The 18241-nt window shown below is 26.7% G+C and overlaps 1 protein-coding gene across 1 annotated transcript; it reads left to right on the forward strand.

The window, feature by feature from the left end:
* Positions 1 to 1553: 1553 nt before the first annotated feature.
* LOC107618635 (peptidyl-prolyl cis-trans isomerase CYP21-4) lies at positions 1554 to 5373 on the forward strand. The gene is made up of 8 exons (XM_016320747.2): positions 1554 to 1772; positions 2268 to 2451; positions 2935 to 2974; positions 3180 to 3230; positions 3366 to 3451; positions 4039 to 4164; positions 4265 to 4415; positions 4814 to 5373. The coding sequence occupies exons 2-8, from the start codon at positions 2300 to 2302 to the stop codon at positions 4898 to 4900; spliced, it is 693 nt and encodes a 230-aa protein (XP_016176233.1). The 5' UTR covers positions 1554 to 1772; positions 2268 to 2299; the 3' UTR covers positions 4901 to 5373.
* The last annotated feature ends 12868 nt before the right edge of the window (positions 5374 to 18241 follow it).

The following is an 18241-nucleotide window of genomic DNA, read 5'->3' on the forward strand; positions in this document are numbered from 1 at the left end:
GAATTCAATACGATAAAAAATATTAAAAAAAAATTGTACTCAAACTTTTTTTATTGTTTTTTTAAATATAATATAGACAAGAGAAAGATTTACTAATTTTTTTAATATTGGATAAAGAAGTATAATTTACGTTAATACTGGGTTATTTTGATTAGATACGTTAATACAAGGGTAGTTAAGTGAAACTAAAATCGATCTTGCAAAAAAAATTATGACTCACGATTTTACAGAGGACAAAAATATAATTTTTTTCAAAAAGCAAATTGTTAGTGTAATACGAATTTACAGAGAAATTTTAACAATTTCATGCAGTATAAAAAGGAACAAATAAAACACAATTAACAATTTCTATTAATATAAAGAGACATGCTACACATACAAGTCTTTTTGACATACAAGTTTATACAAGTTAATCCTAATTTAATAAAATCTACTTTTTAATACAAGAAAAAAAATGAAGAGTTTTGAATTATATAGAACTTATCAATACACATATATAAAAAATTTTTAAACAATACAATATAAATGACTTGTATGGACTTATATGTGTAAATGACTTGTATGTAGAGAATAATCCTAATATAAAACTAGTTCTCGTATCTGTGCATTAGTATATTACACAATTTTATCACTATTTATCGGTATTACATCAATCTTATCATCATATTAAAAAAATTATGTACTTTTAAGCTAAAGAAGAATTTACTAGAAATAAAATAACTAAAATTGGAAGAACGAATACATTACATTTTTTCCAAGAATAATTAAAAAAATTAGGTAAACAATTTGACCTTAACAGATTTTTGAAAGTACATGTTATCATACAATAAAATTAATCTTTAGAATTCTCATGTCTTTATTATTATACTAGTATTTTTATCTATAATAATATTACGAGAATATAAATTTTTAAAAATTATATCAATTTTAATATTATAGATTATTATGACACAAAATTTATAATATTAAACTACTTTTATAAAAATATTGTACAGGACAAAAATTTTCGTTGACTAAAAAATCAGAATTTCTGTAAATAAAAAAATAATAAATAATAAATTTTTTAGTTATTATTTTTATATGAAAGAATTTAAAAATAATAATTTTTTTTCTATATATAAAAATATAATTATATATTAATATAAAAAAATTTATATTAATAATTATAAAATTAACTCAAATTTATTTTTTTAAAATAATTGAATTTTATTTTTAATTTTTAATCACAATATTAGTATTTTTTTAAATTATATGTAATAAATATTTAAAAAAATAAAAATATAAATTAAAAAGATAAACAGTAAAATTTTAAAATTAAATAAAAAATATACAAATAATAATATTTTTTATTTAAATTATATTAGGTATATTTTGATTGGAAAATTTTTAATTAGTTATTGATAATAATATATAAGAGAAATAAAGTGAGTGAATAAATGAGAGAAATAGAAAAAATAAAAGAGAAGTAGAGAGAATTTTTTAATATTAAAAAAATTTGATTTCAATTATAATGAGAAAGATATATAACACGTTATGGTTGTAAAAATAGTAATATATAATAAATTTAAAAAAAAAATAAAAAAAGAACACGACAACGCTGGAAAATCTTCCAAGTCTCTTAGCAAAGTTTTCCTCTCTCCCGTTCGCGTTTTCATCTTTGATTCGAAGCACAACCAACTCACACACAGAGACTCACGTTCAATCCGACGTCGTTTCTTTCCTTCCTTCTCTTCGATCCCCTCAGTGCCTGACCCTATTCCTCACTCTCTCAGGTTCCTCCTTTTTTATTTATTTTACTTCATTTCTTATTTTTTTTTTCGTAATTAAGCTTGTAATTTTCCAAAATCCATGATATGGCATATTTAGGGTCTAATAATTAACAGGTTCATGCTTATTTTCTTTGTATTTTCTCCCTTTTTTCAATAATTTATTTATTTATTTTGCTCAAATCATAGTGGTTGCAACTGTCTCTGCGTTAGTCTATTAGCATGTTGGATCTTAATCTCTATTCGATTTAGAGGAAAATTATTGTTATGCAAAGAGGTTAAACCTCGAGGACTTCATAGATGTTGAAAATATTCAAACTTTAAGTCATGGAGTTTGGTTTGATTGCTGTTTAGTTCTGTTGTTCAAGTTAACTGTAGATGTTGAATGAGTTGACTTCGATTCTTTGTTGTTGTAATCATATTCATCCTGGTTTTCGATTTATTTTGATTGGATTTTGTGTTTCTGATCCTTAATTTTATTGTCTTAACTGGAAATTCAAGGCACCTTTGGAAAACTGAAGAGTAAGTTAAAAATGGCAAGGATCAAGCCTCAGGCTCTTCTGCAACAAAGCAAAAGGAAGAAGGGGCCTTCTCGCATAAGTGCCACCACTATTGTGTTTTACATGTTGATTCTTGCCTTGATTGGGTTTTTCCTCTTCGCTACGTATAGATATTGGTCTAACAGGTTAGTAGAAGAATTTCTGTTTCTATCTCTGAAGACAGGTTCATAGGGTGGTGTGGGGACTGCTATGTCATATGTATTTGTTAAAAGTTGATACATAGCGAAGTTGAGATCTAGTTTTGCATCAGTCTTGTGACTGATGATGTTTAAATGCTTCTGTTATGAGATAGTGGGATGTCTGAAAATCTTACTTTGTTGCTAGAGGATTCATTTCACCAATGTCGTGATTGAACCCTCTACATATCTTTTGGTGATTGAACCTTTAGCTTAATTCTGATGTCACTCTAGTCTATGCTGTCTGTCTTAGGCAGTTTTGAAGTTTAATAGGTGCTTTCCACTTTCCATCAATCATTTTGAAGTGATTTTCTTTCTTAAGAAGACGAGTTTAAATGGAATAAGCTTTGGTAATAAGATTTTAGATAAGTCATTTCTCAGGGACGATGAGCATCATCTTTTACCTAACAATTCAATATTACTGTCATTCAGGTCAAGATTTCGATCACAGAATCAATTGGCAGTTTCAGAGGTACATCCTTAAATGCATCATTGGGAGGCGTTTTCAGAATTTCATTCCTTTTATATTTGCTTGTTACCTGATAATCTTGCCAACTGTATGTTCATTTCATTTGAATGCATACATTATTGTATTTGGGTTTTCCCATTGAGAATGTTAATACCTTTTGCTTTTATGGATAGAATCATTGTTTCTAATTTAAACTACCTGTTGGCAGCATGAAACTTCGTATGCAGACTCGAAGAAATCCGAGATACCTGGATATGCTGTAAGTTTTGTTCACCTAGCTGCAGTAATTCCTTTTATTTGTTTTTTTTTTTTTGGAACTATTTTTTAGTTAATTGAAATTCCCATATGAAACTGTTATCTCATAACTTGGCCTCCGTTTTCTTTGTGATTATAGGTTTTAGATACCTCTAAAGGCTCAATAATAGTAGAACTGAACAAGGATAATTCTCCTGAGGCTGTTGATGAATTCATTGACTTATGGTGAGTACTTGTTTTTCCTACGAAATTCATAATTTGAAGGCTGTTGAATGGTTTGGGGTTTGACTTTTGCAAACTTTTCTTTTCCTGTCATTCCCCTTGGTGGAGTGAAGAAAATTGGTATAGCATCTAATATCTATAGTATAATCTCACCTTATAGTGGTTTGGGCATGAGTACCCAATTAAGAGTATATCAGAAATTGAGAGACGATACCTTAACAGTTAGAGGTAGAAGATAAATAGGAAAAAGGCTATAAGTAAAATCATTTAAAAAAGATTTAGATTTTAATGGTTTGACTGTAAACGTGATTTATGATATGGTGTTACGGTGTTTATGGGATTGTGTAGCCAATCCCATCTAGTAGTTGAACAAGGCTCAATTGTTCTTGTTATTAATTTTCAGTCGTAAGTGGATTACAGCATTTGTCACCTTGTTTAAAAACATTAGTTTCTGTGGAAATAACACTGCTTATTATTTATCAATGGAAGTCTAAACAGATCTATGCAAAGCATGAACTGGGCAAATTTTCCTTAAGTGGACCTTGTTTTTGCTTCCAACAAGGATTAATACTTTATATGCTACTTTGCAGTCAAAAGGGGCATTTCAAAGGGATGCTGTTTCACCGAGTAATTAAGCACTATGTGATTCAGGCTGGGGATAACCAAGGAGCAGGAGCTACTGAAGATTGGAACTTGAGGGGAAAGCAACCCACAAGGTTTTTCTAATTCTTTTGGCATTTTGCTTTAGCTATTTAAAGTTTTCGATAACCAATGGCATAGTTTTTCTAATTAATAGATATTATAATAATTATGTAGTGTGAAACATGAAGCATTCATGCTTGGAACTTCCAAGGGCAAGCACACCAACAAAGGATTTGATCTTTTCATTACGACTGCACCGATACCAGATCTGAATGAGAAGCTTATTGTGTTTGGGCGAGTCGTCAAGGGAGAGGATGTTGTTCAGGTGACTGAAATTTGCTTCTCATTGTTATGTCTATGTCCTTTTTGTTGATCATTATCTTTTCCCATTTAGTTAAGGTTTTCTACACATTATCATATATGAGAAGTTAACGATTACCCTTTTTATCGCCAAATTTAAACAAATAATAAACTTCAAATTGTGTTGTTCACTGCAGATATTTGTTAAAATTTCATTTCACCATCTGTATAGATAAGTTAATATTCTGACTTGATTTTGTGTTTTGGAATGAAATTCCATCAAAGCAATTTCAATATTAGTTATTTCACTTATAATCTTTCTTATTTCTGAGAAATAATGATTTAATGCCGGCAACCTGTGCAAAATCAACCATAGATTTCATTATTAAGCTTCATATTCAATGTTACATTACCCTGTGCCAGGAAATTGAAGAAGTGGATACAGATGAACATTACAAACCTAAAGTCTCTATTGGGATACTTGATGTCACTCTTAAACAGAAGATCTGAAGGCTGATTGATAGATGAGGAGCATAATGATGTCTCATATTCACGCTGATTAACCGGTTTCGATATGGTCAAATCTTTTCTACAGGGACGATGAACATAGCGGATTTTACCTGGGGGGGGTTCATCAATCAAGTGTTTTGAGCCTTGATGTTGTTTTTGCCATTGCATGTGTAGTTGTTAACAAAAGGGATTATGCAATCTCCTTTCCTTACCTCACTTATGTCAATTTTCTTTTCTATTATCTTCCTTTCTTTTTACCTATTATTTTCCCCCTATTTTGTAATTGAGGATGGGGTGTGGGAAGGTTTTGCAGTTTCTTGTAAGGTTTGGGTTTAGGGGGTTTTTAATTTTTTTTTTTTAATTTTTATTTGGGATTACTCTTCATTACTCGTTAGTGACCCGAATGAAATTACAAAATCATTTTGCTTTTTGCTTTGCCTTATTATGCAATTCATGTATCTTCTATGTTTCAATTGATGCCCAATTTTGATGAGAAGCCATTATGCTTAGCTTTGCGTCATTTACCTCATAAAAAAAAAAAAAAAAAGCTTTTGTGTCATTTACTTGATTGATGCTTAGGTTCCATTTGCTTAGGAATTCAGCAACAAGCTATAATAATTCAGAGCATTGTAATTATATTGAAAATAAAAGTATATAAAGCTTTTGAAAAAGATCTGCAAAGGGTAATGTCTTTTCTATTGGGGAACATCAGTGTCATAGCCTTTTTATTTTTTTTTTGGGGTCAATAGTGTAATAGCTTTGTGCTCGGGACCCGAATGGGGTATTATTTTCTCCTCGTGCCCAGACTAGTCTTCAGTAGTTGGGCCCAATAGTAGATAAATGGGCTGCCCAAAAATGGAGCGTGACAAAACTTGGATTGATTTCACCAACAAGAAAACAGACAATTAATTCTTCAACAACAACTCTCCACAGGAGACTTGGCGCAAATAGTAGATTCGTTGGCTTTTATGCAAGATCACTTGGGAACATGAGTTTAACTTATGTAGTGTGCATTGGGGTATCTAAGATTGAGGTTGTTCATTCTACCGAAGAAAAAAAAAAAAAACTTATGTAGTGTGGAATATAAAAACCCATATAGTTGTGCATATGGGTGGGTGGATGTGGGAGTTTGTGATCTAATGTGTAGTATTAGATGTTGTCTAATTTATCTGAATAAAAAAAATTGAGAGAAAATTTTATTATTTTTTTTATAATATGGCATTATTTTATTTTTTCTTTTATATCTTTATTTTTTATTTTGTCTGCATGTGGTCGCTTATCTATCTCAACATTCTCATCTTAATCATATTTAACTTATGTTTATGTTTATTTTTTGCTGTTCAATACTCTGTTCTATATAACATAACTGATCTAATAGAAATATAATAATTTTTATTTTTAAGATATTTTTTTACCACATATAATACCAAATTCCTTCTACCACTTTAACTAATTCGCTTGTATTATATATTTTACATCATCCTCAATTTCTTCGTTATCTTAATGCTTAAAATATTTTATTTGTAATAGGATGATTTTTCCAATTATTATATTTGTATTATTGTTTCTCCCTCGCCTACTGAATTTATATTCCATGTTCTGCATCAAATTATTAGTTCTTCATATAAATTAAATCATAATATATGAAGTAAAATCTTAATTGATCTTTTACAAGCCAAATATTACTCTGAATGCATTGGACAAGGTAGCGAAATAAGAAATGAGTTCAATTAGGGAATCAAATATTTTTTAGTTAATATTAATTAATTTTTTTAAAATTATCTTTTATTTTAAATTTAAACATTAAATCTTAAATTTTGAATTTAAAATTCTAAATTTTAAATCTTAAATGCTAATTCTAATTCCTAGATTGTCCAAAAAGTGAAGGTTAAAAAGCAGTTTTATACTAACAAATTATTTTTACTACTGTTAGCTATTTAACAATTAATTAGTTCCTATACTTATTCATAAGTATCTGGATTTAAGACAAAACAAATGAGTAACAATCCTAACTGGCTATTTAATAATAGGAGTTGACAGGAGTTGACAGCACCTTTGTTAATTACTTAAATTAATTCTATATATTATTATTAGATGAGTTAACGACTCCTCTTAAACATTTATTAGTAGTATTTTTAACTAAGTAGGTTGGGTTTGCATTGTTGAAAGTTGAAATTGACCCTTCAATTGATCTTATTGGTTTGGTGGTTGATTAAAAACTTTGATTTGAATTTCCATTTAAATTTGATAAAAGACCTCTATCTCTATACATATCTGGACAAACTAATTAAACTCAGATTCATGTAACCACAACTGTCATTTATTAGTGTAAAGTGAAAAAATGTGTCATCAAAATATTTAATAATTAAACCATTGCATTTTGACCCAGGTCTAGCTAATTGAAACAGTGCAAATCATAGTTGCAAAAATTTGAAGAGATTTTATGATTAACATCATTTGTAAATCATTAATTAGTATTTATACTTGGTGAATATCAAAAAGAGGAAAAGAATAAAGGGAAGAGTTTGATGAGTCCTTTTAAATGTATTGAACTTGAAATTTATGGAGCTAGGTAAAAAGCTTATTGGGTCCCATAATGCTGAGATGCAAGCCACATATATATATAGAGAATGTGATTTTTTAAGGAAATCTAATCCATGAAGAACAAGCAAAGAAATCATGAAAGATTTGGCAACCTAAGAGTAGCGGTATTAGTTTAAGAGTAAGTTATATATATCGCACCAAGTGAATATATGTGGATCATTATTGTGGAGGATTATATTGGCACTAATTACTTTATGTTATATGACAGTTTAATTATTGAAAGAAAATATTAATGAAAAAGTTTTGGTAACCAATATTGTACTATTAATATTGCAGCTAATACTTAACATAAGGAAAAAAAATATTTGAAAATTTTTTCAATAAGAACATTTGAATCTCAATTAAAAGAAATATTTGAAATTTTTTTTTGGTATAAAAAATATTTAAAATTTAAACTCAACAAAAACTTATTTTTAATTTGCTTCATACTAAATTTATTTGATAACGTGCTATAATATTAACTGAAATTGGTTGCAATAGCAAAAACTATCAAAAACTAATTTGAACTATACACAATAATAGAGCACAATTTTATGATGACTTCTCCAACAATGATATGAAAGAAAAGATAAATAAAAAGACAAGGATTGAAATTGAATAAAAAAGATAATTTAAAATTAAAATATAAAATATAAAAATAAGTTGAAATTAAATATAAAGATAATTATTTTATTTTTTATTTAATTTCTTGATGTAACAAGAGATTTACTCAACTTAACTTGTTTACACTATAGTTTAAGAATTAAATTGAAGAGAGTCACTTTAATTTTCTACCTAATTTTTTAATACAATAGGAGAGGGACTCACTTAATTTCATTTGTCTATACTATAATTTTATCACAAAATAAAAAAATACTTTGACACTCCTTTGAGATCTCTATAACAGAGACAATAATTTATGAGATATTTATAACTTTTTATTAGGTTAAAATAAAGAAAATCCTAAATCTACTAACATAAAGGCCAATTTAATAACTAAATAAATAAAATCAAAATACATAAAATTAAATTGAACATTCTGATATTTAAAAATATAAACTAATAACTATTAAATAATAGTTCAACTCTTCATATCACAAATATTTAAAACATAAATTATTCTCTTTTAAAAAAAAAAAGATTCATCATCAAATCTTGTAGTTAAAAAAATAATATATAAAAAAGACAAATACAAAAAAGATATATATATTTCTTTTACATTGTATGTTTTTTTATTTTATTTTAAATAATAAAATCAACAAGAATGAAACACAAAAAGACAAGGACAATAAAAACATAAAAAAAGACGCGAGAGATATTAGAATTTTTTTTTTTTTTGGGATACAAGAAGAAGAAACATATATTAATAAGGATTAATTTAATATCTGAAATCTGATATTAAATTATACGAAATAAAAGATAAATAAGAAGACAAGGATTGAAATTAAATGGAAGATATAATTTATAATTGAAATAAAATATAATTAATCCAATTTTTTAAAAGATAGGTTGAAATAGAATACAATTAATCGAATTTCTTGAAATAGAGTATAGAAAGATAGGTTGAAATTGAATTAAAAAAAATCGCTCTATATTTTATTCAATTTCTTGATATAACAAAAAAGAAAGTCACTCAATCTAATTTGTCAACACTATAAATTTAGAAATTGAATCGAAAAGAATCACTTAACTTTTTACCTCACTTGTGTGCACAATAATTTCATCACGAAACTAAAAAGTACGTTGAAATATCTCTATTATTTATAACATCTTATTTAGTTAAAAAAAATTTCTAAACCTATTAACATAAAGTTCAATCTAATAACTAAATAAATAAAATTAAAATATATAAAATTAAAATAAATATTTTAATATTTAAAAATATAAATTAATAACTACTAAATAATACTCAAACTCCTCGTGTTATTAAAGCACGTAATCAAACAACCAATAAAAAAAACTCCGCTGAAAAGCCTTATAAAAATTAATATCCATTTAGGTCAGGTGTCTTTGAAAATTAAACTAAATTCCTTTTTTGTTGGCAAACAAAATACCACTAACATTTGTTTAATCATAAGAGAGATATACTTAAAAACATTCCAGCATTTCAATGATCACTAAATTAAAAAAAAAAAAAAAAGAAAGAAAGAAAAACTGCGTTTGAGATTTTAAACTTTTGCATAAAAAGAGTGAGTTATCTGTGTGTCATGTAAATTTATAAATGATATAAAATATATATGAAAATAAAAAATTGCAACCCACTCAGCTTTAAAAAGCTTTACAACTTTACCTTCTCACGTCACATAAATGATATATTTATAAGCATGCAAATTTTCTTCTTGATCAGCAAACATGCACTTCCATGAAGTTAGTGTAGTTAATATATACAGTGGCAATCCAATGGGGATTTTATTTATTTATCTATTTGGTACAATGTGGGGTTTAATAATTTCTCTTTTATGAGAGAAGCCAATACCCCCGCCCCTTTTATATTATTATCATTAATTTGGGTAAAGTATACTTTTTGTTTATAAAGTTTGATAAACGTTTTAAAAATATCCCTAAATTTTATTTTATTTCAATTTTGTCCCAAAAGTTTTCGATTTGCATCAAATATACCCTCGACGGCTAAATTTTCAAAAAATTTAAGACCAATTTAACAATAATGCATGAAAATTATGCTTGATTTGTTTGTGTTGAGGGTTGTTCTTATGAAATTATTGTTGAATTGGTCTAAAATCTTTTGAAAAATTAGCCATCAATGGTATATTTGATGCAAATCGAAAAGTTTTGGGACAAAATTAAAACAAAATAAAACTTAGGGATATTTTTAAAATTTTTATCAAACTTTAGGGACAAAAAATATACTTTACCCTAAAAAGAATAAGTGTATAAGAAATTAATTTTTAATTATTTAATATTAGAAGATAAATTTTTTATTATAAAATTATTTTTTAATTCTTATTTTTTGGAAAATTTAAGATTTAGAATTTAAAATTTAGGATTTAGAATTTTAATTTAAGATTTAGGACTTAAAATTTAGAATAAAAAAAGAATTTAAAAAAATTAGCTAATACTAGCTAAAAATGTTAATTCCCTAATTAAACTCTATTTTCAACTTTGTAAGTAAATTAAAATTCCTCCAGAGATCTATCTCAACTCACATTTGCTAATAACCAAACTCTCGTTATTCGGTTACCAAATTTTTTTTTTATTATTTTTTGTAGGCTATTCTCCACCAACACCAAACTCCTCTAGTGGAATATGGACTTGGAACAAAAGTAAGAGGAATCCCACATGAAAGTAGAAAACACATCACAAAATAAAATAAAAAAATAACAAAGCAAAAGAAAAATAAAACCCTATGAATATGTAAGATAACTCCACAAAGAGAAAATAGGTCAACATGCTTTTTATTTTAAATCGTGATTGTATAATGTAGACAAGCAAAGCAGCACTAGACCACAAATTATTCTAGTTAAACAATTCCTTTTTGGTTTGGACTTTCTTCATTCAATTTTTTCTATGATTAATTAAAAAATGGGTCGCGTGCAATGGTCACAATCGGAACTTGTCCCATCCAAAATATGTGTTTTTAATTTAAAAGTAGAGTACTCGTGCTCTCTAATCACAGGTGTAAAGAGTGTCTTAGTAATTGAAAAACGAAGATTATAAAGCATGTTAAGGTAGGACAAATGTGCCACTATTTCTTGGTTCATTGGAGGGTCTTATCTAATTTGGTTTATTTTAGCCACTCAAAATAAAAGAGCCTCATCTTTATTCACCTTATAATTTATTTATTTGTTATTGAATATGAATGAAGTTAATTGTTTATGAAATATTTATATGTTTTAGCAAGAATGATATATCTAGCTAGCAGAACCAATGTAGGTTAGCCGAATGAACAACTCACTCGTTTATTTAAATAAGTGTTAATAGTTTAAATTCTATCATTTAAATCTGTAGCAAATTAATTTTTAGCCTGTCAAATTAAAAATATTATGAACAACTAAAAAAAATATATCTAACTAGCAGGTATGTCCAGTAATCTGAGTAATACTTGGCTCAATACTAGTGGATGGATTGTTGAGAAACATACCCGGTGTTCGTGGAATTATTGAACGCCCATACACCAAAAGGGGCAGAAGAAAAATGAGGAAAACAAAGTTGAAAGAGACATAATATTTGGACAATAATAATAATATTATTATGTATCTAATAAAATATAAGAGTTGAGAATTAGAGTAAGTGTCCTATTAAAATTTATAAGTATACAGGGACGGATCCAGAAATAGTATTATGGGGTCAATAACATATATAATATTAAAAAATTATGTAAAAAATTATATAATATAAAATACATTACAAAAATATACTGATAGAGAATATATTTTAAACTACAAAAAATATATATGTACTTTTTATTAACGAAGTAGTCGATTCCTCATTTCATAAAATTCATCGATAATAGAATTTGTGTCAATTTTTTCTGTAATTTTCTTTTTAATATAATTAAAAGACAATTAGCAAGAAATTTATCTTTCATTTTATTTCTGAATTATTCTTCACAATATTCATAGCTGAAAAAGAACTCTCAGTTGTAATAGTTGAAACAGAGAAAATTAATACCAAATAAATCAAGAAGAACGCTCACAAGAAGAAAAAAATCTACTTTATGGGAATTGAAAAAATTTATTTAATTAAAAAATATTAGTAATAATATCTTTTCATATTTTTTTAATATTGTTACTTACTTTTTAGATATTAGAAATCATTAATATTTATGATAGACTGAATTTTTATTTATATTAGACTACATACTAAATAAATTTTTAAAAAAATTAAATCGTACTTAATAACTTATTACTATTAATCTTTTTTTAAAAAAATTGGGGCCGAGGCCTCCCCTCGCCCCTTAAGTCCGTCTTAGTATATCACGTCAAATCATTCAAAGATAATTAACCTTTTTATTTTATCACTTTACAAATATTATCTCGGTGAATCTAAATTGTTTTTGTTTTCAAACGGTATGAGAAAATTAGAACCTTTTATAATAAATTAGTGATATACTATAATAAACTGCTTGAAAACCTGATATGTCGAATTTAATTCAAGGCGGAAAGTAAGCATCAAAGTAGGTCCTCAATTTGACAATTTCACCATAACATCTACATTGAGGTCAACTTCATTCAACATTCCATTGTCCCTAAATGTTCGGAAAAACCTATGTTTTGAGAGTTGTAATCTCATCCATTTAAGTTGGTTCTAAACTTGTAAATGTTTTTTCTAAAGTCTAAATTTTCTTTTGTATTATTTCAAAGTTACACCTTAATTAAATAAATAAGTAGATGATAATGCCTTAAAAAGATTGTGTAACTAACTACTCACTAGAAGTTTACTTATTTTTTTTTTTAAAAAAAAAAAGACGAAAAAAGTGATAACTACTCGGTATCCAAACAAAAGATGCCAAACACAAAGGTGAGAATTTCTCCTTTTATCTCATTGAAAAATACTATTCTTGAAAAATGCTAACAATTACAAACACAAACTGACTTTGTCTTTTGAAAAATTTTTGGACAGTATTTTTATTATTATTTTACCAGCACAAATATTAATTATTTTTAATAAATAAATTTTATTAATTTATATATATAAATTTTAAAAAATGTGAATGTAAACTGTATTAATTTATGTGTATAAATTTTAATAAATATAAGTGCAAATTATATGTTTTTGTGTACAAATAAAATTCTGTAAATATAAATACAAATTATTACCGATTAAATACTAATAAAAAATGATAATATTTTAGCATTACTCCGTCCCTTTTTGTTTTTTAAAAGAAAGAAAAAAAATTATCTTCATATTATAGTTTCAAATTAAACAATATACAAATTAAATTTCACAATCACATGCCATTTATTTGAACCGGTTAATAATTATCAGTAATAGTATGTTTCAAAATTCAAATAAAAACTAATCTGATCTTCTTGATGATTTAATTCTCCGACAAAAAGGTATGTATATTTGACGATAACTTTGAATGCAATAATAATAGTCATAGATGAATTTGTGTCAAACACAAGAAGCTAAAGGAAATTGGCAACGCTTTCGTCCTCTCTAATAATCTCTATACATGCAACTGTTGCTTTCTTCATTCCTTTTGTCACAAGTTAATTAAATTTCTAAAGTTACACGTTAAAAAGATATTAATACTAAAGAATAAAACTAACTATCCCTCTCGTGGGTATCAATTGTTTTATAATTGATCTGTGTACTAACATAAAAGGACTCTTCTTTAAAATAAAGCCACCTGACCTATCAACTTATAGTGTTCATGGTCCCATTTTATATGTATCAAAACTTTCTATCTTTCAAATTAAAGATACTAACTAATACTAAAGAATACGTATTGTTAATTATTTGGTTATTATTATGGCTCACTTTCGATCTTAATTAATTAATTTCGCTGTAAAGTGAGTTGATTATGTGGCTCAGGAACATCTGTTTGATTGTAGTGGCGGCTAGTGCACGAACCCAAAAGTTTTCTTTGTGCTCCAGCCAATAATACTTCAAAGAAAACAATTCAATTTTAAATATTTGTTAACTATTTTTTTTTTTTAAAGAGGTAGAGAAAAATTTTGTAGGTTCTACTAGCATGCCATGCTTCTTAGTCTAGGGTACATATATATATGGATGTGGGGAGGTAGGTCAGCATAAAATAAAAATAAAGATATTCATGGATTAATTAATTAATTAATTAATATTGCGCATAATTTATCGTATAAAATTCTTGTGATCGAGCCACGTACTATTTCTCAACTACCGCCTAACAGTTATTTTTTTCTCATTATAGGAGACGATCAATAATATTATTCAAATAATGAAGTCCTTGGAAACTAATTTTTTGTAATAAAATATGAGTATTTAAAACTATCTCTCACTCGTCCGTTTAAATAAGTGTCGCGACAGTCGAGTTGGGGAATAGCATGGGCAATCAACCAAAAAAATATGAGTATTTAAAAGAAAATAGTAAAAATTATTGGTGGAGACATTTCCACTCTAAAAGGTACCAAACACAAGGATGATCTTGAAAGTGAAAGAGAGAGTGAGGAAGATTAATTGAGAATTGATGCTGAGAAAATGAGAGCCGCGCACGTACATTCACGTATATAACAACTTTTACAAATGGAATATTCTAACTAGCTCTCATAACCTACTATACACATCAGTATATATCATTTTTTACCCGATACTCATACTGATGCAAATTAGACTATTAGATAAAATAGACTTCGATAATTCGGTTTTTAGATTTTTGTAAACCAAAAGAATCAATCAAATAAAGACAAGTACAAAGTCAACCATGATGGTTCGTTTAATTTATTAGCTTACTTAAATAAGTGTTGGAGGTTCGAATCTCGCCTTATGTATGGAATTATCTATTGGCTAATGACAAATTCTTAAATAATACTTCGATTCACGACGAATTAGTTCTTGACCTCTCGGATTGAAAGATGTCATGGAAAAAAAAAAGTACAACAGTCTTCCGTCCTTTCCTAAGCTAATTTCATAATTTCCTTATATCTCCGTGAATGAACGGCTCCTGTTTGAGTAGTCATTTTCTGTTTCTGTGCCTCTTTCTTAGTCTTCTATTTTGCACAATTGAATCATAGATTCACAAAAGCTTTGAGATTCGTTACTAGCTGTAATTCTTCTTCTTCTTCTTTATTTAATTTAGTATTATTCTTTATGAGTCTTTTTATTGAATTTTTTTAGATGAAGACATTCAAATATTTAATGCTTATTGTAATTTTTAATATTTATTATTTAACTATAATTTTTAAATATTTTTCATTTTATATATTCAATTATTTTTTATAATTATAATAAAAAAATCAAAGAATATATTTATTTATTGTCATATTAGTGAAGAACTCTAAAAAGTTATATTTGTAAGTTTTATTTTAATATAAATATTTTTATATAATTTTTATGTTGAATTTTTTTGCCACCAAAAAATGATCACCAAGTTCCACCAACAAATTATTTTCAGATGGAAGTCTTAAGTTCGAGTCTCACTGTTAATTTAAAAAAAAAAAAATTCCACCACTGTATACCTCAATGACACCCTCCCTCAACCTTTGATTACATGATGAAAAGGAATGTGGTGCTTAAGCCTTTCTTGCACTTTGTCTCTTATAGTGTCACAATCGATTTTGTTATGCTTTCTACATACACTCATAAAAAATCGATTAATTAGATAAATGAGTCGACTAATTCATGAAGTAGAAGTTGATTTGGCATTGTTCACTCCAAATTTCTCAAGCAAATCCAATAATGTCTATTTGCATTGGTACATTGCGATCCCCTGGAAAACTTTTAACTCACCTAAATCCTTAATTATAAACTTATGATCAAGAAATCTCTTGATTCTCACAATCTCAGCCCAATCACTTTCTATGTCACGACCTACTGCCTTATTTTATGCCATAGTACTTGCAACCCCAAAGGGGGGCTTCATCATATAGACTTCTTCTTAGGACAATTCTCCACGAAGAAAAGTTATGTTTCCCTTTACTATTTCGGGAACAATCTAATCATTAAACTGTCATCATTTAAGTATACTAATATCGTTTACTCACATTCAATTCAATATCTAGCACTTAGCTTCTTGTCTTATATATTAAGAACAAGACCTGAGGGTACTATATATATATATATATATATATTCAGTGAGTTCATTGTAACATGTCTTCTAATGCATGTTTTCTTAACTCCGTACAATGACCCTAATTAAGGTTCTTATAGAGGGTGGGTCCTACTAGCTCATTTTATTCTAAAGAAGTTCAAAATGAACTCAAATCACTCAAAAGGGTTACTCTGTTCTTACCTTGTTTTTATTTTAAATTTTGAACACCATGGAAAAAAAAATAAAACATTATGCCATTATCAAACCATTTCTTTTAAAAGTTTAAGTTGATAGAAAACGACAACATAAATTGTTATACTTCTAGGTTTATTCTCTCAAGCAAGAATTTTTTTTAAATTTACTTAAACTTTACATAGGCTTTTCTTTTTTTCTTTTTATTTCTTTTATGTTATTTTTATCTTTTAGAATTTAAAAAGGATCAAACTCTGATCTTTTGATTATAAAAGTTCTGATATCATATTATGAAATCATTTCTCCTAAAAACTTAAATTGATATATAAAAAAAACAATATAAATAATTATATCTCTCCTATACATACAATTCAATTCAACTCATATCCTTATCGACTATTTATTATTGGTTATTCCGATAAAAATACCTAATAATTTTTTTTAATAATAATATATATATTATAAAAGAAAATTAAAAATAAATAAAGTTAACAACTATTTTCAGTTGATATATATGATATGTGATACAACTGATTATTTCAATTAGATAACACAATATTTGTTTTTTTAGGGTATATACCCTTTTTCAAATTAATTAATACTTTTTTTAAAGCGTTTAATATTTTTAAATATTTTTTGTGTATTTAAATATTCTTTTCATACTTTCAACAAGTAATTTTTTTTTTTGTAATGAAATTCGAACCCATCACCCGTGGGCTTAACCTATGTGTGGAATGTGGATTGAGTTGGGTTGAATTAAAAAAAAAATAATTTTATTCTTTCTAAATCTCATAATTCGTTAAGATAAGTTGGCACAAATGGATAAGAATTTGTGTCCCTTAATTATCTCTTTTAGAACTTGCTTGTTTAAGAAGGTCGTTCACTTTATACCTCTGCAGTAGTACAAACAAAAAAATAAGTCTCATAATTCAATTTATATCCTGATTTAAGGAGGTTTCAGTACACAAATCCTAAGTTTAGTGGTAATAATATTCGAGATTTGGCTTTCGAAAGTAGTAAATAATAACTTTTAGTGTTATGTGTGTGAGTGTATAGTATAAACCAATATTATAATGTTATAAGATTAGGGATGATTAACTCATCTTTTGAAATTGAAAAAAAAAAAAAAGGAAACAGCTTCCATAACTTACGTCTTACCTACCTATGAGAGAGGAGTCTCAACCATTGAGGTTGCCGTGATAAATTTATGCTTTGGAACTAAGGGTACCAATAAAACTTCTAATCTTTTTTATCGTTTGAGTTTTCAGTGTATTATAAATTTTATCTTTTTGTTTCACATAAATTTACGGTAGAAATATTATTTGCACATCAAAATAAGTCATAAAAATTAGTTATTATATATTTATATATAATATATATAATTTAATTTATTTTTAATATATTTTATTCTAATAATTAATTTTAATAATTAATTTTAGTATACACTTAATATAATTAAAATTATTGAACCTTTTGTCAAACTCTATCATTTTTTTCAAAATAAAAAAACTAAATGAATTAGCCCTTCATAATTTAATATATATTTAACTAAATTATTTAATATAATAAACATTTACATTTTATAACTAATTATTATTTTTATATAAAAACATGTGTTGAATTAACACACATGGAAATTGAAGGAAGGGTAATACTATTGATGAGGGACAGGAAATTGGAAGAAAGTGCACAGTGTAGGTAGCAAAACAAAACTAAGAACCCTAACCATATAGTAGAGAAGTTTAAGGCGAAACTTATATATGGTATGGTCCCATGAGGCTATTATAATAATTACCCACGAACGTTAGTGGAGAAAACTCACGTTGCATATTTTATTGTCTCCCCTATAATTCACATAACCTAGCTCTACAAAC

This window comes from Arachis ipaensis, chromosome B9 (assembly GCF_059453495.1).
Source record: "Arachis ipaensis isolate K30076 ecotype BB chromosome B9, ASM5945349v1, whole genome shotgun sequence".
Taxonomy (NCBI): Eukaryota; Viridiplantae; Streptophyta; class Magnoliopsida; order Fabales; family Fabaceae; genus Arachis; species Arachis ipaensis.

Excerpts from the sequence above, each read along its gene's own strand:
- LOC107618635 (XM_016320747.2), top strand. The coding sequence starts at position 2,300 with ATGGCAAGGATCAAGCCTCAGGCTCTTCTGCAACAAAGCAAAAGGAAG. Across the intron at positions 2,452-2,934 it reads TATAGATATTGGTCTAACAG|GTCAAGATTTCGATCACAGA; the intron begins GTTAGTAGAAGA and ends ACTGTCATTCAG. Across the intron at positions 4,165-4,264 it reads AGGGGAAAGCAACCCACAAG|TGTGAAACATGAAGCATTCA; the intron begins GTTTTTCTAATT and ends ATAATTATGTAG.